The sequence below is a fragment of the Vipera berus genome (genome assembly GCF_964194415.1).
Source record: "Vipera berus genome assembly, chromosome: 9".
Taxonomy (NCBI): Eukaryota; Metazoa; Chordata; class Lepidosauria; order Squamata; family Viperidae; genus Vipera; species Vipera berus.
Window position 1 is genome coordinate 14,978,267 of NC_138212.1, and position 26,797 is coordinate 15,005,063.

The following is a 26,797-nucleotide window of genomic DNA, read 5'->3' on the forward strand; positions in this document are numbered from 1 at the left end:
GATGCATGAGCTTCCCACTTGAGGACCATGGGGGCAGCCAGTGAAACACTAAGTAAGAGACAGCTTTAATTTTTCTGACCAAAATATTGTTGTTGTTAGCTGCGAAGTCGTGTCCGACCCATCGCGACCCTATGGACAACGTTCCTCCAGGCCTTCCTGTCCTCTACCATCTTCTGGAGTCCATTTAAGCTCACGCCTACTGCTTCAGTGACTCCATCCAGCCACCTCATTCTCTGTCGTCTGACCAAAATGGATGGAACCTAAAGCCACTTAATTTTGTCAAGATCCAAATTCTTGAAAATATTTTTGTCCCTCCCCCAGAACGAAAGTGTAAGAGCAAACAAGCAGCAGCATAAAAAAAACCTTAGAGATAGATGGATAAACTTACTTATTCTGAAGCAGCTCATTTTCTTGTCGAAGCTGCCCAATTTCCGATCGGATCCCCCGCTCTGTGCTAGTCAGAGAACTGATCTGACTACGCAGCTCTTGTTCAATTTGCCTGCTGGCCTGTAAATCAGCCTTTAACTTCTTGATATCTTGTTCCAACCTAGCATAGAGAAGCAGAAGTGCCTTTTAGAATATTTACTAATAAGAGCTGAGATTTTATCATTTTTTGGCTGTTCAGACTTTTGTAACAGAATTTTCCTTAAAAAGTAAAACACAAAAACATTACTAAGGATAGGCCTGACTTTCTACCATTTTGCCTCTCTTTTTCTTTTTGAACCTTTGACTTAAAATTTTTTATTGATAGCCACTGGTATGCATGGTTTCATATATAGGTTATATTGCAATGGTTCAAAACCATGCTCCTATCACAAATGAAGTATGTTAAGTAGTAGATTGTAATCTGAGTGACAAAATAGATCATAACGTCCCATAACCGGGAGTGTGGATTTTCAACATGTTGAAGCATGAGAGACATCATGTGTAAAGTATGTTCTAAAAAGCTTAACATGGTTCTAAAAACACAGACCACCTTGCATCGGGGTCTGAACGTAGATTGTTCACTTTGGGGTATTCAAGTAGTGCTACGTAGCAGAGAGCTTCTGAAGCTGAATTGGAAATGAGTCTGACTACAAGCTTCATATTAAGGGAGACACATGATGACTGATGATTATGTGTCATCAAGTTGGTGTCTTCCTAATGATCAAACAGATGGAACTTCTCTAGGATAGCCTGGCTTTTTAGATTTCTTGGTGGTACACCCACAGCCACTTGAACACAGTGCTGGTTGCCCTCTTCTCATTCCTTCCACCTTTCCCAGCCCTAAGGACCAAGGGCTGGATTTTTGCGTATGTCCAAAATGTAGTAATTTGAGTAGGTCTGAGTGTCAGGGACATGACCTTGAGGGAAATGGCAAGAACTTTTATATAGGCAAAGAGGAATGAAATATTCCTTAATCTTGGAATAAAATATCATATTTGAAAGCAAGCAAGGCAGGCTCCTCCCTGATCCATAGGGATGTAACAGAAGGGGATGTAAAGCACTATCAAGCTTCCATTTTTTATTTATTTATAGCCTATATCAATACGTCTAGACTTCTTATGGAGTCTTGCTTGTATGTTCGACTGATATTAGACTGAACTTGACAATTAAGCTTGTTAACCTGCTCTCATTCTGCATCGCAGTTCAGGCATAGTGCCTTATTAAAGGAAGATTTAGGAAGTTTAATTCATATTATTTGCACTGGACCCATGTAACATGTTTGCTCTGTACCTCCTGACTAGGAATGAAATGCCATTCTTTTTCTATTTTCTATTCTATTGTTCCTCAACAATTAACCGTATGATCTTTTGATTGAAAGTATGCTATGTCAGTCCCTTTCAATTTTCTGGTGCCTAAGATGTCGACGTGTGGTTGAGCTTTCCTTGTTCATGTTTCTTATGATCCGTGTTCCCACTGTAATTTTGTTTTCTCAGTTTCAACTTTCATTTTCCTGCAGGGCAAAATCAGCAACTTCTGAAAGGCTTTAATCAGCTGCATCATAAACACCATTATTACACCAAAAGATGCTCGGCTTTTCTTCAGTAGCATGGTAAATTCAGTGAAGATTAATGCACATTACATTTCTCCCACAAAACTGGACTCCTAATCCAGAGAATGGTTAGAATTTGACTGGGTACACATGATCTTTAAAGTAGGGTCTCCAGTTTCAATATTGTCAACACCAACCACCTGTTACAATGGCACACACACTTATTGTTCCAAAAGCATTAATACACACAAGTGCATTAATCACACAGACTCAAATTCTCTTCCCAATAGCATCATTATCTATAAAGGCGATCCCAGATATAAAACCTCATCCAAAACATTCACCATTCTTGGTAGTGTGGAAGAGATAAAATGTACTCAAATCATTTTTGAAAGAAATATTAGGGCAATCCACCAGCTGCTAGCTATATGCATCCCATTATACACTGACTCAGGCGGATTTGTCTAGTAAATAATGACATTTCTTTTAGAGCTAAAATACAATGTATATTTTTCTCCTTCCCTCCCACATTCTCATGCATGCTTACAGCAACCCTCTACAAGAAATAAATGAATTGCAGTTTAAGAGGGTTAATTTTAATCTCTCCTGACTAGACACCATCATGATCACATTTAGAGATAACAAAGCTTGTTTCATATTAAAAAGCTGTGCATTTAAAAACATTAGAGTCTTCCAAATGAACATAATAGCAGCATATCAATCTTTTTCTACCAAAAAGTTCAAAGTAACAATAAAGATAAAGAATGAAAAAAAATCAATTTCATTAAATGCAGTTAAAACACAATTGAAATTGTATTAATAAAATGAAAAGCAAACCAAAAAATTAATAGCCAACAAAGTAACTTAAATTCCAAATGCCTGTTTCAAAAGAAGAACAGCAGCCTAGCCAGACTTGGTAGGGAATTCCAAGCTTGCAAGTTCATTTCTTACATTCATACCAACCTTGCCTCTTATGGCACAAGATCAACAGGGCTTCTTTTAACAGAACAACAGAGCTGGAAGGGACCTCGGAGATCTTCTAGTCCAACCCCCCTGCTCAAGCAGGAAACTCTATACCTTTCCAGACAAATGGCTGTCCGATCTCTTCTTGAAAACTTCCAGTGATGGAGCACCCATAGCTTTTGAAGGCAATACCAGAATACTTCTTGTTCGTATTGTTAATATAATGGAAGGAATTTCATCTAATAGTTAGGACAGCAATTTTGAGATATGAGGTTTAGTTAGGAGCTATAATTCAGATTTCCAGAAGGCCAGGAAACACATAGAAGCCTCCTCACTACTTTCACCCAGTATTAACAACAATAATAGGAGTGGCAACAGCAAGGATAAAGTTCAACATAGAGGACTTTTGCAGTCTACAGTCACAAGTTGCCTGCAAGTGAGAACTTGGTACCATAGATTTATGCAGTATTAAAGTATGAAAAACACAAAATGCACACTAGGCAATGTGTCCTAAAATAAATTAAACTAATCTGAAGGAAACCACCTTCATAATATAGCATTGAATGAGATAGCTATCCATAACCTACCAAAGTGTGTGTGTGTGTGTGTGTGTGTGTGTGTGTGTGTGTGTGTGTTCATCTCGATTATTAATTTAAGTCACTTTGCAGAATGAGATGGATGGCATATAAATTTAATGAATAAACAAACAAATCTATCGTCTACAAGAATCTTTAAACTAGTCTACCCTCCATGGAACAATAGATTTTTCCTGATATAGCAACTCTCTCTTGAACAATATTCTAGCGTATATATTCCTTAAATATCTCATTACATCCAAGAACTACTTTGTTGGATCAGGTTCACATCCATGTATCCTGTACTTTCCAAACTTGAATTTGATTGCTAAGCGACCGCTTGTTAAGCGAGGACTACTATATGTCCAAACAGGAGAATTTGGGTTTAATAGTAATCAAAGGGGACAATAAGGGCAATGAAGCATCTGTATTTCTCTGCCCCTATTGTGTTCGTGGATAGCCGTTCTGTGGCCCTTTTGGATGACACATGTCCTCTTGAGGTGAGGGGCTCATAAAATCCCCTACAGGAGTGTGTGGAAGATTTACCTCACCATCTGTCATACAAAGTTGCTCAAATTCACTCACAGTTGGATACTAGCTTTATCGCAGGTCCAGAGGGGATGCCTGGGGAGGATTCTTGCCCAGTTATCTGGGAACAGTCTGAACCTGTTGGGCCTGATAAAATGGACAGGGTACTTAGGACTATGAGCTCAGCCACCGACTCTTTAGAGCTGTACTCCTCCTGGCTGGTTAAGGCAGTCTGGAAGGCAGGTATCATGTGCGTTCTGGTAGAGCACAGGTCTGCAACCCGCGGCTCCGGAGCCGCATGTGGCTCTTTCAGCTGTCTCCTGCGGCTCCCAGCCCTCTGCCATGTGCAGTCCAAAAAAACAACAACAGTGGGACTAAAAAAGTTCAACCAATCAATTCAAATATGCAGGGTAGGTGCATATCTCGCCTTGGCTCCTCTTCAGTCAAACCCTGTTCTGCGCATGCGTGCATGTACGCACATGCGCACACATTTTTTGCGGCTCCCAGTTTTTCCTTTTGTGAGGGAACCAGTTCCGAGTGGCTCTTTCACTGTTTCAGGTTGCTGACCCCTGTGGTAGAGGTAAATTATTCTTTTGAGTGTGTGTATGAGAGAGATTGTTTCATTACCTCTTAAGGAGGCTTTTGTTTTTCTTCTCCTCAAGAAGCCATTGCTGGAGCTCACTGTCCTGGACAATTTTCATCCTGTATCATTTCTTCTCTTTTGGGGAAACGTAATTGACAAGGTGGTTGCACAACAGCTTCAGAGAGCTAGATGAAGCAGATTATCTCTAGATCCTTCTCAGTCAGAATTTAGACCTGGGTGTGGGATGGAAATGGTTTCGATCATACTTTGGGATTATCTAGGGCAGGGGTCCCCAACTCCTGGTCCGTGGACTGGCACTGGGCTGCGGCATGCCAGGAACCAGGCCACACAAACAAGCAAAGCCCCATCCGTGGGATGCAGGCAGCATGCGAAAGCACGGGTTTGATGCTAGGACAATACCGTCTTTAATGTTGGATGAGGTTGCACTTCCCCAAACAGACCCCATGCACAATCTGGGGATGGAGTCTCCTAGACTCTTGATTCCTACTAGGAGAGGCTTTGCTCAACTTCGCATGGTGCGCCAGTTGTACCTGTTTATTTATCGAATTTTAAAACCGCCCATCTCCCCCACAGAGGGACTCTGGGCGGTGTACAAATGAAATATTAAAAACATAAAAACAGTATATAAAATTAAACGCTCCTGGACTGAGGAACTGTACTCACAGTCACTCGTAATCATTTCCTGGTTGGACTGCTGTAATCATTTCTTGGTTGGACTGCTGTAATAGAATCTACGTGGGGCTGCCTTTTGAAGAGTATCTGAAACCATCAGCTGGTCTGAACAATTACATGTGTTTCCAGAATAACACATATTGGATCTCTGTTCTGGAAGCTGCAATGATCATCAACCTGTTTCCAGGTCTAATTCAACTTGCTAATTTGACCTGGTACCTATATGGTACAGGATCGGGTTATTTGAGGGACTGCCTCTCCTTGATTACATCTACCCATCCCACCATATCCACCACAGAGGGCATGCTATGGGTCCCATTAGCTACTAGAGAACTCCATATGGCAGTTCTTAAGCATGCCTTTTCTGCTGTGCCTTCAGTATATGGAACATCCTTCCCCTAAGGCAGGGGTAGACAACCTCGGCTCTTTTATGACTCATGGACTTCAACTCCCAAAATTCCTGAGTCAGCATAGCTGTCTCAGGAATTCTGGGAGTTGAAGTCCATGAGTCATAAAAGAGCCGAGGTTGCCTACCCCTGCCCTAAGGTCAGGGCAGCTTCATCCCTTTTAACTTTTTGGATGATTCTAACTTCCTCCAAGACCTCCTTGCGCCATGATGCCTGGGGACACCAGTGAACTGAACTATTCAGATAGCTCCGTTCTAATTAACACCTGCTCTTTACTTAATCTTATCTAATTCTGTTTTAGTTTTGTGCCTTTTTATAATTTAAGAAGTTTTAAATATTAATAACTAATATTAATTTGGACATTTTGTTTTGAACTTTGTTGTGTGCCACCCAGAGTCACTCGACTGTGAGATAGGCAACCATATAAATATGATGAAAATATAAATAGAATTATATAAACAGCAATCTAATTAAAACTGAGTTTTAATACACAGGAAGCCCTGTTGATTTCATCCCTGAGAATATGACTCAGGTGTAGTCCCACCATCATTTACTATAGGGTTTGGAATATAATAGTCTTTGACTTATGACAATTGGGATCGGAATTTTGGTTGCTAAGCAATGCAATTGTTAAGCAAATCATTATTTAACTGGACCCAATTTCACAATCATTTTAACCATGGTCATTAATCAAATCATGAGTTTGCTAAGTGAATCATGCTGTTGTTAAACAAATCATGCCTTCCCTTATTGAATATTCCCTTCCTGCTTGTTGGAAGCCAGCTGAAGAAGTCGCAAATTGCATTCACATGGCTGCAGGATGCTGCAACAGTGGTAGATGAGAGCCCATTGCTAAGCACTCACATTTTGATCATGTAACTGTGGGGGTGGTGCGGCAGTTGTAACTTCAAGGATGGGTTGTAAGTTACTTTTTTCAGTGCTGTCATTAATTTGAACCATTGTTAAATGAATGTTCCTAAGTTGAAGATTACCTATACAAGCTTTTAAAATACAGAGGTCCTCTGATACTGCTTGGCCCTGAGGACAGCTAACTATCATTTGTGATTGTAATTCTGGTCTCCCTTTTGCCACTGAGATGCACAAATGATTTGGACAACTTCAGCACAGTCAGTGCATCAATTGTCAGGGCTGCATCTATGCCACAAGTCCATAGGAGTGTCAACTATAATGGTGACAAGAGCTTCAATTTTCTTCTTTAAAAAGTTAAATTTCGACAGTTTAACTTTGAGAGTCTTTTTGAGAATAAGTTGACAACTTCTGCTGAAACTGTGTGAATCCAAAGAAACCGTTTCCCTTCTCTCCAAAAGGCCAAAAGTAAGGAGCAAGTAAGACTTCTATTGTTATCTTTTTAATGATGGAAATTATTGAAGATGCTTTCTGGAGAAAATTGTTTTGCCCTATTTACCACTTTGTAGGTATCAAATGAAATCTATTTTATATTAGAAAGCCTATGAGACTCAACTGAATTTTTTTCTTTTGTTTTAGTGTTGTGAAATGGTGTCATTGGTTGGCTTTTTGTCTTTTAAGGGCTTTGATCTGCTTTCGTTATTTGAGCAGAATGTACGCACATATCCATAACTAAAATAATGTGCACAAAGAGATAGCTGCCTATAATTTTCATAATTCATGTTATTCCATTGTTCATCACCCATTTTACAATAATAATGAAATATTCATAAGGCATATTGTTCCGGATAACAATTAAATGGGGAGAAAATTAAATATGCTGGTTACATACAGTAGTAAGAGTTTAATCTGGCAAGATTCTGTCTATTGCCTGTAAGCAAATAAAGAACTGAACTCTGGCTGATTTGCTTTTGGTTGTTTGTGGGCTTAGCCAAATGCCCATCTTTCCAGATTAACCCTTACCACTCTCATTCTAACAGATATACTCTAGGCAAGGGTCTTCAACCTTGACATAGCTGGCTGAGGAATTCTGGGAGCTGAAGTCCACAAGTCTTAAAGTTGTCAAGGTTGAAGACCCCTGCTCTAGGGGGTGGCTATCATGACTCTCTTCCTATCTCCAATCCAGCTGTGGGCTGTGCTGTCTCTTGTCCCTCCCCCCTCCCCTTTCTGGAATGTACTCCCTCTTTCCTGGGAAACTGCCACTTCACTGTAGTCCATCATACATATAAATTTAATCAAATCAAATCAAATCAATACTAGCTCCCTCTTTGTGGGCACCATTGCTCACACTATCTGTCTGTAGTATTCCTGCTGTAGTGGATAGGAATGCTAATCCTAATTCTAACTCTTTTATAAATTTGGGGTTCACAGATAGGAGAAAAGCTTTGAACCTCCTGAACTTCAACTGTTGCTGAAAAGTTAATTTGGTGTTTCTGGAAAGGAACTACCTCTGGCCTTAAAATCCTGAATCTAAAAGGGATGTGTGATGAATGAAATTTGGCAAACCAGATGCACTGACAAATGTCCTTACAATTCTTAGTGCCTCATTGTTAAGCACGTTACTAAAACATGCTTTTTTCTTTGTCTCATGTTCTATGTACATAGAAAGCATAAACTTAATTCCAAAGATGCTTTTTCAAGAGGCAACTGGGACTTTCTTGTTTTTCATTGAAGACGTTTCGCTTCTCATCCAAGAAGCTTCTTCAGCTGAAGAAAAGCTGAAGCTTCTTGGATGAGAAACAAAACGGGTCTTCAAAGAAAAACAAGAAAATCCAGTTGCCTCTTGAAAAAGTATCTATGGGACAACCATGACCCAGATGACTGAGACTCTCCATAGATATAATCTTTTGTAGAGTCTCCCAGATTAAAAGCACATACTGTTTTGACACCACAGTGAAGTCATAGCTAATGCAGACAGAAGTAAATGGAGACAGGATATGCAACTGGAACCACAATTTTTACTATTAGTACAACAGCCACAAATATATGTGGTGGAAGCTGATAGTCTACTTGCAGGAACAAAGATGTGTCAACAGACTCTTCCTTGCAAATGGAGAAACCTATTTTGTTATGAAATCAGATACAGGATAGACTTTTGTCAGGTATAATTAATGGGTGAGGTTAAGCATCCTTCAATAATTCCCTTCTACAAATTCCTGTTTGAAAATATGCCAGATTAATGTCAAAACAAAACAAAAACAAACAAAAATACCAAGGGAAAGTTGTGTGGATGGGAAAAATATGCTGACCAGCCACCAAAGGAAGGAAAAACATGCTTAACAGATCTCCAGTGAGTACAAATTTCACAGCTTGTAAATCATGAAAGGCTGAATTTAAGTTGGACTCATTCATTGTAGCAATATTTGGTTATGTCTTGGAGTTTAACATGAAGCCAGCCACTGTGATTGGTAAATTATAATTTAAAGGATTGGTATTGTGTGAATATAAGCAATATGGCTTTCTTAATAAACCAGCTGCTTTTAAGTCCAGCTGTTATGTCTCATGATTGCCTACATAAACTCATAGTGAGATGGTGCAGGGGAAGGACATCTAAGGTTAGTCTCCCCTCATTGGTGACTAAATGTTTTGAATGACACTTATTTAGGATACACTAATGACTTGTATTTCTTCACTGAAACGTGTGAATTGCTTTGAGAATCCTGTATTGGATTCTAAGCAGCATACAGTACAAACACACACACAAAACACAAGTATAATAACTATCACCATAGTATGCTGAAGATGAAAACTCTCCCCATATCTGACTTTCATTCACAAAGGAACTCCCAATCATATAAAAATATAATGTAACACTTGCACGAAATTATTCCTTGTCATTTTTGAGATGAAAAGTCATTTATGCTCACCAAATTGTATGCTACTTGCCAAAACTGCTTGACTGGATAACTTTTTTGGAACACTACTCATTACTGTTCTTTATTAATTTACAGAAACTCCATGAATTGGCAATTATCCATGCTGGTCAATACAACTAGATTACAATCTTGTTTTAAAAAAATCCACAAAAACAGTGGCAAAATGTTGATGTGAGCTCTTGATGGACATATGTATGTAGCTCCTGATCTCCTTTCAAGACTGAGAGAGATCTGGAATTTATTTCCCCCCAGAAAGGAATTAAAATACATATTTTTTTATATTGCCATAACTGGTTTAATATGCCAACATGTTGCTTTCATATATTTGTATATTTTGCACACTGTTTTTTGTAAAGGTCGTATAAAAAACTATCAGCAGTAAATTTCAATTAAAAAGGTTAGAGAACTGAATTAAAGAGAACCTAATTGAATAGAATAAGGAAAGAGAATTGAATTAAAGATTTAATAGAAGAGATTCATTACCTAGTCAGGTAATGAAACATCTGCAAGCAAATAACCAGGCTCAGAGAGCAACAAGAACTCTATAATGGTAAGTTTTTAGTATTTATTACTCACTATTACTCACTAGAGGTTTCTTATTTCTTTTACTAGTCTCTTCGCTTTCTCAGAAGTTGTGTGTACCTATGCTATATGCCAGGGTGGGCAACCATGCCCCTTTAAGACCTGTGGACTTCAACTTCCAGAAATCCTGAGCCAGCATGGAATTCTGGGAGTTGAAGTCCACAGGTCATAAAGAAGCCATAATTGCCCACTCCTGCTGTAAGCCATTCCCAGAATTATTTCTTATGTACATTATAAGGAGGGGAGTGATACACAACAAATTACACAATACAAATGTATTATTTTTAAAAATGTTACAAGACAGTTAACTTGTTTCATTTCACTTTGCACAAACTAAAATCACCAAGGTGTGTAAAATTGTAATAATATATCATAAGCCTAGATATGGGTCACACAAAATTAGCACATCTAAAAAGTGGTAGTATTAATCACTGCTGACAATAAAACGTTTGAGAATTCATGCTTTATCTAGAAGACCTTCCTAAAAGAAGAATGAAGAGACATGTAAGTTGGGGAAAAATGGGGAAGAAAGTTTATGAGCTTATCTACTGATAGCTTTATAATAAAATGAAAAGCTGCTTAGAAGACATAGGTAGTCCTTAACTTATGACCACAATTGATCCCAAAATTTCTGCTGCTACGTAAGACATTTGTTAAGTGAGTTTTGTATGACTTTTCTTGTTAAGTGAATCACTGCAACTCTTAAGTTGGTAACATGGTTGTTAAATGAATTTGGCTTCCTCATTGACTTTGCTTGTTATAAGGCCACAAAAGGTGATCACATGATCCCAGGACACTGCAATTGTCATAAATATGAATCAGTTGCCAAGTGTCTGAATTTTGATCACGTGACCATGGGGATGCTGCAACAGTCATAAGTGTGAAAAATGGTCCTAAGTCTTTTTATAGTGCTGTTGTAACTTGGAACAATCACTAAATTAACTATTGTAAGTTGAGGGGTACCTGTATACCAATCAGAGAATTTTGTTTAGCAAAAATTGACTGGGGCACCCTCTGAAAAATGAGTACTTTCCAATTATGCAAAAGCTCCAATTGCTAGAATTCATGCCAGCATAGCTTAATGGAGCTCACCTGTTAGGCAAAACTGCTGCAAGGTCACCCATTTCTGAAATCTTTTCTGTTCTGTGGCTCAATCTTACGTTCTAAATGTCCATGTTTGTTTAGTGTAAATGTTTTATTAGAGTTGAGTGAAGGACTGTTGATAGATTTCAAAGACTGAATAAATATGATGGAACCTCCAGCTAGACTGGAGGGCGGTATTAAGAGGGAGTCGAGTTTAGAGTCCTTGCACTGCAGGAAGTGGCAAAGAATCCCTGAAGCCTTATCTGACCATTCCCAAGGGAATGCAGTCAGTCTAGCGAGATTCTTGTAACATAGATAACCAGCAATAAAACTTCAGTTTGAGACTCTTCACGAATGGTTCTGGCTGCTTTTGCCTGACAATAAATCTATTTCTCTGATGCTGAGGATAACATTACTGATTCCAATAATAACACTGCTAGAGGGAAGAATGGGCATGCAGGTCTGACGTGGGAGTAGCTACTTTAGGATTTGGTGAAATATGCTACAGTTTGGCTTGAAGATCTCTCCCAATTCATGCATAGCATGAATTATCATTCAGATTTCACATGATGAACATTTACAACATGGCTGCCTCCACTTTGATACTTATGTGATCACAAGGTTGACTTCAAGTACCATCCATCTGACATGCACATACTCACACAGCCACTCTGATAGGTTATTGCCCAGATTTGTAATTATAATCTTTTCTTCTATTTCTGATTAGAGTTAAACTTCAATTCCTAGAATTCCCCTAATTAATATCTTGCATACGATGGTGCTGATTTCTCCAGTTAATTTTTCTTGTTTCTCAGCACCATAATATGCAAGACATCAGCAGATTTCAGGAATACCAATTTTTTAAAAAACAACAAGCATGAACAATCCCCCCTAATTATGGTAAGGACCAAGTATGACCCATGGCCATAGAATGGTGACTAAAAACTGGGCAGGGAGGGTATAAAATGAGAAAGAGAAAAATTATCCAAGCAGGAAACAAGACTGTTTAAATGGAAAACTGACTAAGAACAATCCAAAAATGTTAACAGTGGAAAAGAATAGAAATACCACTTGAACTGGCAACCTAAAACTATTCCTATTGCATGGATGAATGCTTGTCTTGTCCAGACTTAATTTGCTAGCTCTCATCTAACATCAAGCACCAATCAAAGTGTGTGATCAGCACATACAGTAGATTGAAAAACACACCAGGGACAGAACAAGTTCTCAAGAAGCTGCGTAAGTTAGGTTATATACTTCTGGAAATACTACACCATTGGTTTGATGTTTGACTCACAGAAATAATGCAGAACATATAATAAATTGTACTAAATAGCACTTAAGCTATAATCACCAGAATCCTCTTCTAAGGATATTTTACTAAGGTCTACCCTTTTAGTCTCATGTCCAGAATGGCTATCAAGTAAAAATAAGCTTAGAATATTAATTTAATCTAGGAACATCATGATCCCTGGCTCCACGCTCTGTCTCCCCCATCAAAGAAATACTGAGCCTGCGCAAATAATTCTAGAATATCTTAGATAATGGCTTTAAAGCAACATATTTACATTTTAGCTGGTAACATCAAAATAATAAAACTGTTGTTTGTATCTCAAGCCAAAGCTTTCCAAAGCCAAGACTACAACCTTCAGATTTCCCATTTTAGGGCAGGAATTTTGGGACTAATATTCTCAACACATCTGGAAGATATCAAGTTGAGGACCAGCTTTTACGCATGCAGCACCCAACAGTAGCAATGAAACCATACATGGGTGGTCAGAGAGGATTCAAATTGAGTGCACTTAGGTAATTTGCACCTCGTTTAGAGAAATGAGAGGGAACCTTGTTCTTCTCAGTGGACACCAGAGCTCTAGGCTACACTAGACATGCCAACAACTATGCTGGAAGTAAGCAATGACAACTTCTACAAAGCTTCAAAAACAAATGAAATCTACATGAGTTGAACTACTCAAAAGAGACACTGCCTGCAATCAGTGGTAGATGACAGTATATTCACCTCCATCAGTGAAGGGTAAGATGGAAGAAGAACTCAATTTGTGAAATTATTTATGGAATGCGCACAAACAGATCAGTTCCAAAACCTTGTGGAGAACCTTTTCATCATTTTTCTTCATACCAAGTTGTAAACATGCACTTTTATTTTACCTCTCTTTTCTGTGGTTTACCAGACTTCAAAATATCATCTTATTTAGTAGAGGCCAATTAATTTGTAGAGGCTCTCAAAAGCTTCTCCTGCATAAGCCTGAGCATCAAGGCCACTATGATTGACAACTGTAATCATCTGCTTATTTATTCTTAGCAATAAAACACCTACTCAAAAAACTCTGCACTAAATAAACTATAATCAATCATGTGCCAAACTAAAGCCTGTATATCCTATCACGTTCTACTGATCTGACTACCAGACTGCATGAATACAGGTAGTCCTCGACTTACAACGAAAATTGAGCCCAAGATTTCCACTGCTAAGCAAGACAGTTATTATGTGTGTTTTGCCCCATTTAATGACCTTTCTTGCCACACTTATTAAGGGAATCATTGCAGTTAATAACACGGTTGTTAAGTGAATCTGGCTTCCCCACTGACTGCTTGTCAGGAGGTTGCAAAAGGTGATCACATGACACCTTGCCGGGACACAGCAATGGTCATAAATAGGAGCCAGTTGCCAAGCGTCTGAATTTTGATCATGTAACTATAGGGATGCTACAACGGTCATAAGTGTGAAAAACAGTCGTAAGTTACTTTTCTCAGTAATGTTGTAACTTCGAATGGTTATTAAACAAATTGTTGTAAATCAAGGACTATCTGTATAGCCCATCGAAGCTAACAAAACCAAATCTTGACTATGGACACATTTAAATACGTAGCATGCACCTCTCCTAACATAACAAGACAGGGCACTTTAACTTACTGGGAAACAAACAGTAAACAGGTAAGGGTGTTGTGGTGAAGACAAATCAGTAACATATCAAACTTACCTTACCAGTGCATCTGGTTTGCTTAGCTGGTTATTGGGGATACAATTTTCCATTAAGTCTTTGTGTGTGCTTGGGCTCTTGCTAGTGCACTTCTGTTTTTTCTCATTCTTAGCAGATGAGGAAGGGATGCTTCCATTAGTTGCACTGTGGTTGTGAGGTGAGGAGTTCACAACTCCACTAGCATTTTTGTAATTTTTGGATGAGGCAGTGCATGAGTCCTCTTTCAAGAGGTTTTCTGTACTTCCCACAAGCTCGTTATTTAATCTTTTACTGTTGATATGGTTCTCCATATATTCAATTTCCTGTATTTTAGAGTCTACAGGTTGCAAAATGTTGTTATTTATTCCAAGGTTATGTTTTTTGGCATCCTTGTCTTTTTCTTTACCCTTTTCTCTGTATTCTAGTTCTGGTAATGTTGTAGATAATTTTTTGTTAGCTGGAATGCCGCCGTTGTGTTGCAAAAGTATTGAGGAATCCATCTCAGACAATCCTTTGGCTGCTGAAACATCCAGAAGGAAGGAAAGAAGGAAGGAAAAGACAGCATTTAAAATTTAAGGCAGAAGTAGCATCTATTCTCATATTCCTCTTACAAGCACATCATATTATTTCTATTATTTCCCCACACCCAATAAAATATTTTTCCTTTAGTTATATTGCAAAAAATAAATAAATTAAAATTCCTAATAGTTTCTAAATCAATGAATTCCTGAGACTGATTCCTGTGTTGCATTGACCAGGCCATTTCTGCAAACTTCAAAATAATTTGAAAAAAATCACCTAACCCTCGTTCTAAATAGAAAGTGTATACGAATTTAAGAAATGTCCAGCTGCTGCCTTGTGTGAAAAATGAATATTAAATAACAATAATAAAAATAATAATGTTGAAATTAAAAAAAAAACACAGTTTCATCAAGAAAATGTTAGTCAAGATTTGTGCCCGAACAGATATAATCCTGGTACTCGGGCGAGCAAGTTACAGCAATAAGGCAAGATGTTATTCTCAGCCAAATTTTTTCTAGTTTCTCTAATACCAAAGAACATTTTTGAACATGTTTTTCAGAGAGAGAGGAGGGGGAGGGAGAGAGGGGGAGAGAGGGGGAGAGAGAGAGAGAGAGAGAGAGAGAGAGAGAGAGAGAGGGAGGGAGAGAGAGAGAGAGAGGGAGAGAGAGAGAGGGAGGGAGAGGGAGAGGGAGAGGGAGAGGGAGAGGGAGAGGGAGAGGGAGAGAGAGAGAGAGAGAGAGAGAGAGAGAGAGAGAGAGAGATGGGGAGAGAGAGAACCTTAGTTGTCCTGGGGCATGAGCAAAAGATTCAACATCTGTTTCTTGTGAAGGCCAAATAGAATGTCGCCAAAGAAGTTCTGAACTTATAGTTACAGACTACACAAAAACAAAGAGCCTCAAACTGTATTAAACCATGCTGTGGTACCCTAATTCAAGAAGCCATGGTTTGGACTTAAAGAGAAGAGGGGATTGTACCACTGATTCATAAGATGGGTTTCAAATCTGCAAAGCCTTTACTTCTACACAATGGCTGTGTGAAGCGCTTACCTTCTTCTGCTTCTCTCTCTTGCCTTTGTAGCATCTGTTGTTCAGGGGGCAATGCTTGCTGAAGGAGCTGCATGTAAAATTCGTTCTCTTTCTGCACTTCCTTTTGCTTTCGTAATCGCATTTTATAGCTGACATAACTTTTGAAGCCGAAGCCCAAAGTCACAACAGGGTATCCAATACTTGAGGGGGGGGAAAAAAACAAACCCAAGACAGACTTTACTAATTAAGACAGAACTATCAAAGCAAATTAAAATAATACTCTGGAATATGACAAAAGGAAATCACAATGGAGACATCAAAGTATTATCCTCAGAAGCACACTTGTCTACAGAGGAAGCAAAGACACAGATATTCAGTCACTTTTCAGTCATCCGGTTCAAGCGCCTCTTCCCTAAGAGCTTGGCACGGCTGCTGTTTTATTGCCAAGTCTCCACTGTTACGAGAAACAGAGTCCATTTTTAAATACAAAAATACAAAACAGTAAAGCTATAAAAGCAAAAGCTAGAAGGCAATAAAGCACAATGTAGGTAAACAATAAAACAGTAGAAATAAGACAAAGTAATCAACCTTTGTTGGGCTCTGTAAGCAAACTGTAGCAACATTTAACGAGATTTTGTCCTTCTAGTCAGACTATAAATAGTAATGATAAAATACAACTATGTGGTCTGGAAACTTGATTATAAAAGTTTCTCAGATATAAAAATTATATGAAAAAGAATGGTGAGCTGTGCTCCCATGCTGTACACTTTAAGTCTGCATATGGCATCTTCTTAAATTCCCCTTTCAATACAGCCATGGTTAACACACTGATACACACTCAACGCACACAATGGTAAAAACCACACTGCAATTGCTAATTTCAATCAATAGTTTAGTAATATTAACTTGATTCAAACATCATCTGCCTATCCCAGGTCTTTGTGAAGGACTCAATAAGTGGATAAAAATGCCAAATATAGTCTAAACATCTGGTTGACCATAATAATTTGATAAAGTACTTGTAATCTGACATTATGGAACTTATATTTGTATAACGAAACCTGGTCTCTCACTTTGCCCACCTAGTTCCAATTTAAATCCTATGACAATTCTTGCACCAGATGAAGAAAAAAAATGCAGCTGATTTTTTTACTGCCACAGGTAACGTGACATTCCTTCTACAGTAGATACAACTCTTTAAAATTTTGGCACCTTCAGTTAATTTAAATATCTAGTTGTCTTTTCAGGAAATATGAGAAACTGGTTTGAACGTTATTGTACCAATGTTGGCTGGGGAATCATGTGGAATAATTCTCCCAGAGAACAATTTTGCATTTGATAAATAAAATTTTTACTGTATAGTCAGCGTTTAACACTACTAAAGCCAATCAACATTAGTGAAATATATTTTCTGTGAACAAAGCACTTTTAATACTATTTGCAAAATAGGTTTGTTTCAATATCCCAAATATGTTTTTAGGATACACAATGGAAAGACATACCTAATGTCTATGGAGGTTCTCAGTCATCCAGGTCACAGTTATCCCAAAGGTGCTTTTTCACGAGGTAATTGGACTTCCTTGTTTCTCTTTGAAGACATTTTGCTTCTTGTTATTAGCTGAAGAAGCTTCTTGGATGAGAAGCGAACGTCTTCAAAGAAAAACAAGAAAGAGCAATTGCCTTGTGAAAAAGCACTTTGGGATAATGGAAGGACAGTTTTGAAAGAACTGAAAAAGGGGTTGGAAACACAAACAAGTGGGGCAGATTTTGATGTCATGATTCTCATTCATTTCTGTAATCAACAATGACTTTTATTCATCTCAGTCAATCCATCACTCAAAGGCTACTGTGCAGAAGTATATAACTATACTTGTGAACTCTCAGGCTTCCTCCTTCTGTTATATATTCAAGTTGGACGGTATTTAATATTTTATTGTTATTGAATATGTAGGGGTGTGGGTCTATACGTATGTCATATGTAGTATGTTTTAGGTGTGTGTCATGTATGTGTCTCACTTTGAGAGCGGGCAACTAAATTTCATTTTTGATGTGTGCCATTGTGCCCACGGTAAAAAAAAATGACAATGAAGATTACCTTATCTTATCTTTATGTCATGTTTCTGATTCTGTAATTCTGCTGGCACAGGGATGGTATAATTGTGTTCAGATAGTTCTCGGGTTACAGCCACTTGTTTAGCCACTGTTCCAAGTTAAAGACGGGGCTGAACAAGGGAGGCTCATGTCTGACAATTGGACTTCCGGCCATTGCAGTATCTTTGCAGTCATGTCATTGTAATCCGGTGTTCAGGTGATATGCAGGCACAATCATTGGGGAAGCCAGAAAAGAAATTGGTCATCACTTCCAATTCCTGCTGCTTTTTCAACGATCCATGCTCCAAAGTGCCTGCCCGTGGCAACCCCTAACTGCATTCCATAGCACTTACCCGTGGCACCTTGTGTACTCACCAGCCAGTCTGCTTGCATGATGGGGCTCCTGCCTCTTTTTGTTTAAGTTCTAGGGTTACAACAACCAGGATGGCTAGAATATTTTTTATTATTTTTTTTTTAAATTCCATTTATATCCCACCCTTCTCCGAAGACTCAGGGCGGCTTACAAGCTTAGCAGTAGCCTTCATTCTATGTATATGCCTGCTTATTAGGGCTTTCGCCCCCCCAAGCAGCATTATTACAAAGTCAGCTTATTGCCCCCAACAATCTGGGTCCTCATTTTACCTACCTCGGAAGGATGGAAGGCTGAGTCAACCTTGAGCCTGGTGGGACTCGAACCTGCACTAATTGCAGGCAGCTGGTGTTACTTAAGGAGGCATTAGCCCGCTGCTCCACCAAGGCTCTTTTAATTGCCAACACTAAGTGATGTAGTCATGTGATATTGCATTTTATGACAGTATCTGTTATTGGTGGAAATCCTGATCCCAATTGCTGTAATAACTGAAAAACTACTGAGGTCCAATCATGGACTGCGTTTAAATAAAGATGAGTGTTCCACAATGTTTTGGAGCGCTCCCACTCACAAATGCATATGTAGAAGTCTACTTTTGATATGGCATTCCCAGTGCTTTTACGGAAATGTGATGTGATCTGAAGAATTAACATTTCATAACTGCAGTCAAGCATACAAGTTTCATATGGTCATTAAAGGTTCACCCCACTCAAAGATATAAGGTGTTCAAAGTCACTTGAGACTGGATCAGCCTGTAACTCAATATTAAGTAAATAAAAAGGAACGCCAGATGAAGTTACAAATATTGATCACAGGAATCAATGGCTATTAGCCTTGTTGGGAGTATGACTGCTGCTGAAGGCCACAGGCTGAGCTCCCACGTGAGGTTCGTTGGCCACTGTGGAAGACTGCTACTACAGGTAATCCTCAACTTTCTGCAACTGGGACAGAGCAAGGCAATTGTGAAGTGACTTGTGCCTGATTTTACAACCTTTTCTGCCATGGTTGTTAAGCGAATCAATGCAGCTGCTAAGTAAAACACAAGGTTGTTAAGCAAACCCAGTTTGCCCCCAATGATTTTGCTTGTTCTCAAAGTCAGCTGGGAAGGTTGCAAATGGTGATCAGGTGACTTCAGGACATTGCAACCATCATAAATAAATAAATAAATGAATGAATGAATGAATGAATGCTGGTTGCCAAGCGGATGAATTTTGATCATGTGACTCTGGGGAAATTGTGCTGGTGGTAAATATGAGGACCAGTCATAAATCATTTTTCCCCAGTACCATTGTTAACTTTGAATGGCTGTTAAACAAATGGTTGTAAGTCAAGGACTAGCCCACAGGTCTGCAACCTGCGGCTCCGGAGCCGCATGTGGCTCTTTCAGCCATCTCCTGCGGCTCCCAGTCCTCTGCCATGTGCAGTTTCCCCCCAAAAAAAAGTGGGACTAAAAAAGTTCAACCAATCAATTCAAATATGCAGGGTAGGTGCATATCTCGCCTTGGCTCCACTCTTCAGTCAAACCCTGTTCTGCGCATGCGTGCATGTACGCACATGCGCACACATTTTTTGCGGCTCCCAGCTTTTCCTTTTGTGAGGGAACCGGTTCCAAGTGGCTCTTTCACTGTTTCAGGTTGCTGACCCCTGGACTAGCCTATACAGATGGGTTAGGGGTCCAATCCAGCAGGGCAACCTTATGTTCTTACAGGTAGTCCTCGACTTGCGATCACAATTGAGCCCAAAATTTCTCTTGTTAAGCAAGAGAGTTATTAAGTGAATTTTGCCCCATTTTTACGATGTTTCTTGTCCCAGTTGTTAAGTCAATCATGGCAGTAGTAACACGGTTGTTAAATGAATCTGGTTTCCCATTGACTTTGCTTGTCAGAAGCTTGCAAAAGGTGACCACATGAGCCCCGGACACTGCAACCGTCCTAAATACACATCAGTAGCCAAGCGTCGGAATTTTGATCCTGTGACCATGGGGGTAATGAATAGTCATAAGTGTGAAAAACGGTCATAAGTCACTCTTTTCAGTGCCACTGTAGCTCTGGATGGTTACTAAAGCGACTGTTGTAAATCAAGGACTATTTGTATTTTAAAGAATGCTTAAGAGAAGAAAAATACTGGACTATCCACTTACCAGTGTGCAGCAAAAGGTCGACAAAGGTCGACATGAAAGTTTTTGAGATCCTTAAATCTGATTGCTGCTTCAATATAAACAAACAGTATCCATAGTGATACTGTTGGTAAACACACGCCTCTCTCTGTTGGAAACAGAAAACAAGCCAAGCATCAACATTAAAAAAAAACAAGAAAAAAAAAACAAAATTAGACTTCTTAAAATAGCATGTATAATTATGAAGGGGAAAATCGTATGCTATGACTGAGCGAAGCTAACATCCATTACTCTTTTTTGTACAGAGACACAACATGATATGGTGGTTAAGATGTTTGGACTGGGATTGAAAAATCCAGTTGCCAGTCCTCCCATGGGCCCAGAAGCCACGGGCAGTCACATCCTTTCAGCCCAGGCTCTACAATAAGTCAGCTAAAGAGCAAAGCCCCTTATTGCATCATCCAATTGATAAACATTGCTAAAAGAACTAAGTGAATGCAGTGCAGAAACAAGCTAGGTAGAACTAAGGAGAAACTTCCTGACAGTTAGAACAATTAACCGGTGGAACAACCTGCCTCCAGAAGCTGTGAAGGCTCCAACACTGGAAGTTTTTAAGAAAGAGATTTTGTGCGAAATGGTATAGGGTTTCCTGCCTGAGCAGGGGGGTTGGACTAGATGACCTCCAAGGTCCCTTCCAACTTTATTGTTGTTGTTGTTGTTATTAGCATTAGCAACAACTAATTTGTCATTAATTCAAAACAAGTCTTTTGAAACTGTCTACAGCAAAGCTCATGATCTCCTGCATTGTTGGGCTTATATATGCTGAAACCCCTATAACACCCAGCTAGCCTTGGCCTTTCCTGCTAGGAATTAGGGAAGATTTTTTTCAACTTTTCTGGAGAGCAAAAGAGTGGTGGTTTACTATAAGGTTAATACTGAACTTTACTACCTAAAGATAAGAAGAAAAACAAAGCCAACATCCTGCAAGAATTCTAAACATCAAAACGCTTCAGAGCTTCCCATACGGTTTCCAATTCATTAGGCTGAAACCCAAAACATGAGATCTGTCATTCTCAACCCACACTTTAAATTTGAAGACCAGAGTAGATACCGATATCAGGCTTGCATTTCTTTTGCTCTTGCAAGTTACAGGGTGGACTACGAGGTAGGGTGTGTTTTGATGATATACTTAATTATTGTCAAAGCATGGATGAATAGTTACGCCTTGGTAGCTTCTCCTGAAGCACTATTATGTGCATTCATTAGATATTTTATAAAGAAATTAAGATGCATGAACAGGTCCACCATCTTATGCATAATTTGGAAGAAACCTTCTATGTTTTAAACTATGAAATGCCTGTATTTCATTCCTGATCATTCCTATCTGTGGAACTTTAGCTTTTCGACTTTAGTAAATGCCATGCACAGCACATGTGCCCCAAACGCATCATAAGTCTGCCATTCAGAAATTGGCAAACTTATTATGTCAATCCTGTCTTTTGTACCTCAAGGGTTGAGATCGATCCTAAGAATACCTAATAGCAAATTACAGGTAGTCCTCGACTTACAACCACAACTGAGCCCAACATTTCTGTTGCTAAGCGAGACATTTGTTTTGTCTCATTTTACGACCTTTTGTTGTTAAGAGAATCACTGCAGTTGCTAAGTTAGTAACATGGTTGTTAAGTGAATCTGGCTTCTCCATTGACTGCGCTTGTCAGGTTACAAAAGGGGATCACATGACCCTAGGCACTGCAACCATCATAAATATGAGCTAGAGTCCGAATTTTGATCATGTATCTAAGGCAGGGGTGTCAAACTCAATTTCATTGAGGGCCGCATCAGCATTGTGGTTGCCCTCAGGGGGCCGGGTGGGTGTGGCCAGGGTGGGCGTGGCCTACTGGGTGGGCGTGGCTAGAGTGCGTATGGCCTACTGGGGGGGCATGGCCAGCTCTACATCGTTTGCATCAAGGGTGCCTATGGGGGCCTGGGCAGGAGTCGGACAGATCTGAGGGTCTCTGGCAGAAGGAGGGTCTCTGGGCCAGGGCCAAGGCAGTGGGGGCCATTCCCTCACTGTTTCCAGGATGGCTTCGCGGGCCACATGAAACCACTTCGCGGGCCGGATCTGGCCCCCGGGCCTTGTGTTTGACATGTCTGATCTAAGGGGGATGCTACAATGTTCATAAGTGTGAAAAACACTCATAAGTCACTTTTTTCAGTGCCATTATAACTTTGAATGGTCATTAAATGAACTGCTGTAATCTGTAATCAGATTTCAAGAGTAAACTTGGTGTCATTGGCAAACCGAAGGCCAATTTAACAGGGACCACATGTGATTTTTAGACAAAAACAGATTATTTTACAACTTGTTCTTCGATTTAACAGACGGTGAAATAAATAGGAAGACTTACCCGTATGCCAGACATACTGTACCCAAACATATGTGCTGGCAGCAAAAAACAACCACTGTATTGGTATGAATAGCAGACATATGATATTTGATGTGAAGGCTACACAAACGAAAAATACTGAAAATGCCTAAAGAAAAACAAGGGGTTGGGGAGAAGAGAAAAAGGAGAAAATCCATTAGGCTTTTTTTAAAATAATGAAAAGATTTCACTGAAGGCATTGCAATTGCATCTATCCATCCATCCATCCATCCATCCATCCATCCTTATAAACATTCAACTTTCTACCAAGAAAGCCACATAACAGCAATTTTCTCCTAATTATTAATAATGATTTCATGGCTAAGATTTTACTGCAACTTTATAGAAGATGATTTCCTTTTTGTAAATACTGGTCATGCCCCTAATTTTCTCTCACATGGAATCCTGAATATTTGCCTCCAATATAATTTACCAAATGACTTGCTGGAGCAGCATGGTTGACTTTAATTCAAATTTTGCTTCAGCCAATAACTATAAGCACCAAGAAAATGTTCACGGCTACTAACTTTTTTTTTTATTTCCCCAAAGTTAAAATTATAAAAATATTCTGTTATTCTATTATTAGAAATCTGGCAAGATATGCTTTTAAAATGTTTTTGCTGTGGTGCTTTTAAGGGTATCTGCGACATACAAAAGGTTATCTCTCTACTTATAATAACCATTATAATCCAGTGTTAACCATGTTTGGTAACTATGAGACAAATGACTATTAGATATTGAGAGACAGTCTGTCTGTATTCTTCCCGTCCTTTTGTCTCATGTTACTTGGTGTTCTCAAAATATCTGCAATCCAAAGAGCTGCTTACACCAGAAGTTCTTTCCCCCTTGATGTTCCTCAAGCCTTGGATAAAAAGTTGCTTCTGAATATCAACGAGACCCTATTAAAGCAGCACCCAGAGTAGTAGAAGGGGATGTTCTGAATGCTGAAAATAGAGACAAGCACTCCTCCTTTATTTGCAAAGAACTTTTTCGGAGCTATATATCAAACAGGATTCCAGCCGAGAGATACATCGGACAGCTACTAATGCAAATGCTAGTAATAACAATAAACAGTGGATAAATACTTTTTCTATTTTTATACATACCAATCCCTGGTATCTGAAGGAATCATAAACACTCCGGATGAAAAGCCAGAATGGCCACAAATATTCAAATCTGAATTCCAAAACAAAGTCAGCCACCAACACAAGGGCCCAAACCACCAGGAACTTCAGATACAGGAAAGTACTGAAAGGAAAGAAGGAAAAAACAAAAATAATTTTGCATATAGACAAACTAGCAAAGCGATTTCATTTCTTATTCAAAATAAGTACAGATGGGTACACATTAATAAGCACAGAAGGAAGGTTCGAGTAAAAACAAAAAAAGTTACATAACTGAAATTTGCAAACACAATCTACACTGTGTTACACGAAAGTCAACAAAAGTATACGTGCAGTTGGTCGAGAAGGGACATTTAAAGAGCTGACGGAATAAAACTTCTGAAAACTTTTTAAATAGTGCTTGTGTTCCATTTTTTCCTCCAAATAATAACTTCCAACGTCCAGCACTTTCATCTTTCAAAATGAAGCATGTCTGCCATAGTTCTAGGTTGAATTATGGTCCTGTGATAGATATCAATCTGCAATGCTCATTTTATTTGCCTTCTGCACAAAAGATGCAGAAACGCTGAACTTCTGCTCCATTTGCAGTCCATGCAAAATACAGATTATACTGAAGCAGACTGAAATTATATGGTTTAGTGGCGTATAATACGTATCCCAGTTCCGATAAATGCTCAGATAATCAGTAGCAAGCATCAAAAATACTCTATTTGATATTGAAGAATCAACAAAACTATACTGAGGTGAGTCTGTTAAAAGCAAACTTCTTTTTCAAGTAAAAGCTATTACCTAGGGGCTAAGTTTTCACATCATGGTGTTGCCTGCTGCTTGGCTGTTTCCATTTGTTTTTCTCATTAAGGGATTTGTTTTAATGTGCATGCTAGTATTGGCTTATTTTTCTAACAAATCAGAGTTAGAAAATGTGGTATGTCCTTGGCTTTCAATATTTGGCTTATTTGTAAGATATAAGAGATGTTCTGATTTACATATGATGGTAAGTAATTTACAAAGGGAAAATTTGCTTTTTCATTCTCATTGGCAGGAGGAACCTAACCGTGTTGATGTTGGAAGGGAGCCATTATCTTTGCCAAGATATCTGCCCCACAAGATCGATTTCATCAGACATGGGTGCATCTTTATTTGTACATGCCTAAATTCACAAAATGTTCTGAATCAAAAACTGCCAGTTTCTACTACAAAATTATGTGAACTGGTTCTTTTGTATTATCAATAGTTCAAAGAATAGGCAGCTACTTCTAATACTTCAGTTCCCCTAACAATCAGTTCGCCTAACATTGTACTAATTTCTGAGTTACTTACAAAGTATCATATATTTTTCTCAAAGCTCATGTTCCAAGTTAACCCCAGGGGACCAGTTGAGTATTCTTACAGAATTTATATGATTTTTATGATCCATCTTCAGAGTAGTTGCAAGCATAGTTCTGGAACTGAAGCTGTAACATTCACCTTGGGGAATGACTTCTGTCACCAGAACGGTGGGAATGCAGTCTTGTAAATTTTCCTCGCAAAGGAACATTTTCAGAGCAAGAGCCACATTTGATTTCTGAGCAGTGTACTGGGGATTCCAAAAATAGGCTAAGCTGGGACAAATGATCAGATCACGACAGAACATGGCTTCATCTACCTTAATTAAAAAGTGATTACTTTACATTATGCCTAATAAATTTAATAATTTCCCCCTGGGATAAATGAAAAGTTACAAACTGATGATAAATTTGGGCAGGGCTTAGAGGCAAAGCTTTTCATTGAATATGTGTTGGCCCTGAGTTATGCATTTTTGCAACAACTGACAGCAACCTTTGATATAATTGATTGTGCCATTTCCTGCTAAGCTGCACAGGTTGGGAATGAGAATAGTCCTGTGGTGGTTTATTTTCTAACTCAATGGAGGAATTCTATTTGACTCCTTAGACAACAGAATTTTGGAATCTGACAGGAATCCTTTTAATCCTCATACATTAAATCACTTGACATTGTTACCTGGACATATGGGCTAAAGTGCCCTGCAAAAGACAGTGTCTGAGTTCAGCAAAGCACAACCAGGTGGATCTCATAGCAAACTGTTGTTTGTATAATAGCTCAATCAATTAAGTGACAGTTTTGCATGGATTTGCAATCTGTTGAAAGTTAACACAGAAATATTGAGTTTGTGAGCTGAAATAAGAACTGTTTGGTGAACTGTTCCTGCCACTGAAGGACAAGAGTGATGCAGGCATTGCCAGTATCAGAACCTCAGCTTTGAGAAATTGCTAGATGTTCGTTTTTTTAATGGAGCGTGAGATTATTCAAATAGGCTTTGAATGAAAAAAAAGTCATTTATGAAACACAGCAGTCTTGTAATGTCACTGTAGTATCATCATTAACAGAAGGGACCGCCAGTTTGGTGTACGATTAAAGGAAATGAGCTAGAAGCTAGGGGACCACGAGTTCTTTTCCTGCCTTAGCATACAGCTGACAAATAACTTTGGGCTAGCCCAGGGGTAGGCAACCTCGGCTCTTTTATGACTCATGGACTTCAACTCCCAGAATTCCTGAGCCAGCTGGCTCAGGAATTCTGGGAGTTGAAGTCCATGAGTCATAAAAGAGCTGAGGTTGCCTACCCCTGGGCTAGTCTCTTAGCTCTAGAGCAGACATGTCAAACACAAGGCCCGGGGGCTGGATGCGGCCCGCGAAGTGGTTTCATGCGGCCCGCGACGCCATCCTGGAAACAGTGAGGGAACGGCCCCCACTGCCTTGGCCCTGGCCCAGAGACCCTCCTTCTGCCAGAGACCCCCAGATCTGTCCCACTCCTGCCCAGGTCCCCATAGGCACCCTTGATGCGAACGATGTAGAGCTGGCCACGCCCACCCAGTAGGCCATACGCACTCTAGCCACGCCCACCCAGTAGGCCACGCCCACCCAGGCCATACCCACCCGGCCCCCTGAGGGC

General features: G+C 39.3%; 1 protein-coding gene across 5 annotated transcripts in view; it reads right to left on the minus strand.

The window, feature by feature from the left end:
* MACO1 (macoilin 1) overlaps positions 1-26,797 on the minus strand; it is a 61,330-nt gene that overhangs the window by 13,632 nt on the left and 20,901 nt on the right. For 3 of the 5 annotated variants that reach the window (XR_014027438.1, XM_081335489.1, XM_081335488.1), the window contains exons 2-7: positions 23,830-23,971; positions 22,706-22,832; positions 20,319-20,442; positions 15,739-15,917; positions 14,192-14,690; positions 389-547 (exon numbers count right to left, since the gene is read on the minus strand). Coding sequence is in view for 4 of the 5 variants with exons in the window: in XM_081335489.1 (XP_081191615.1) it covers positions 389-547; positions 14,192-14,690; positions 15,739-15,917; positions 20,319-20,442; positions 22,706-22,832; positions 23,830-23,971 (1,230 nt within the window). In the remaining variant the exon portion in view is untranslated. The remainder of the gene's footprint in view (positions 1-388; positions 548-14,191; positions 14,691-15,738; positions 15,918-20,318; positions 20,443-22,705; positions 22,833-23,829; positions 23,972-26,797) is intronic. The other 2 variants (XM_081335490.1, XM_081335491.1) reach the window with 1 other exon arrangement.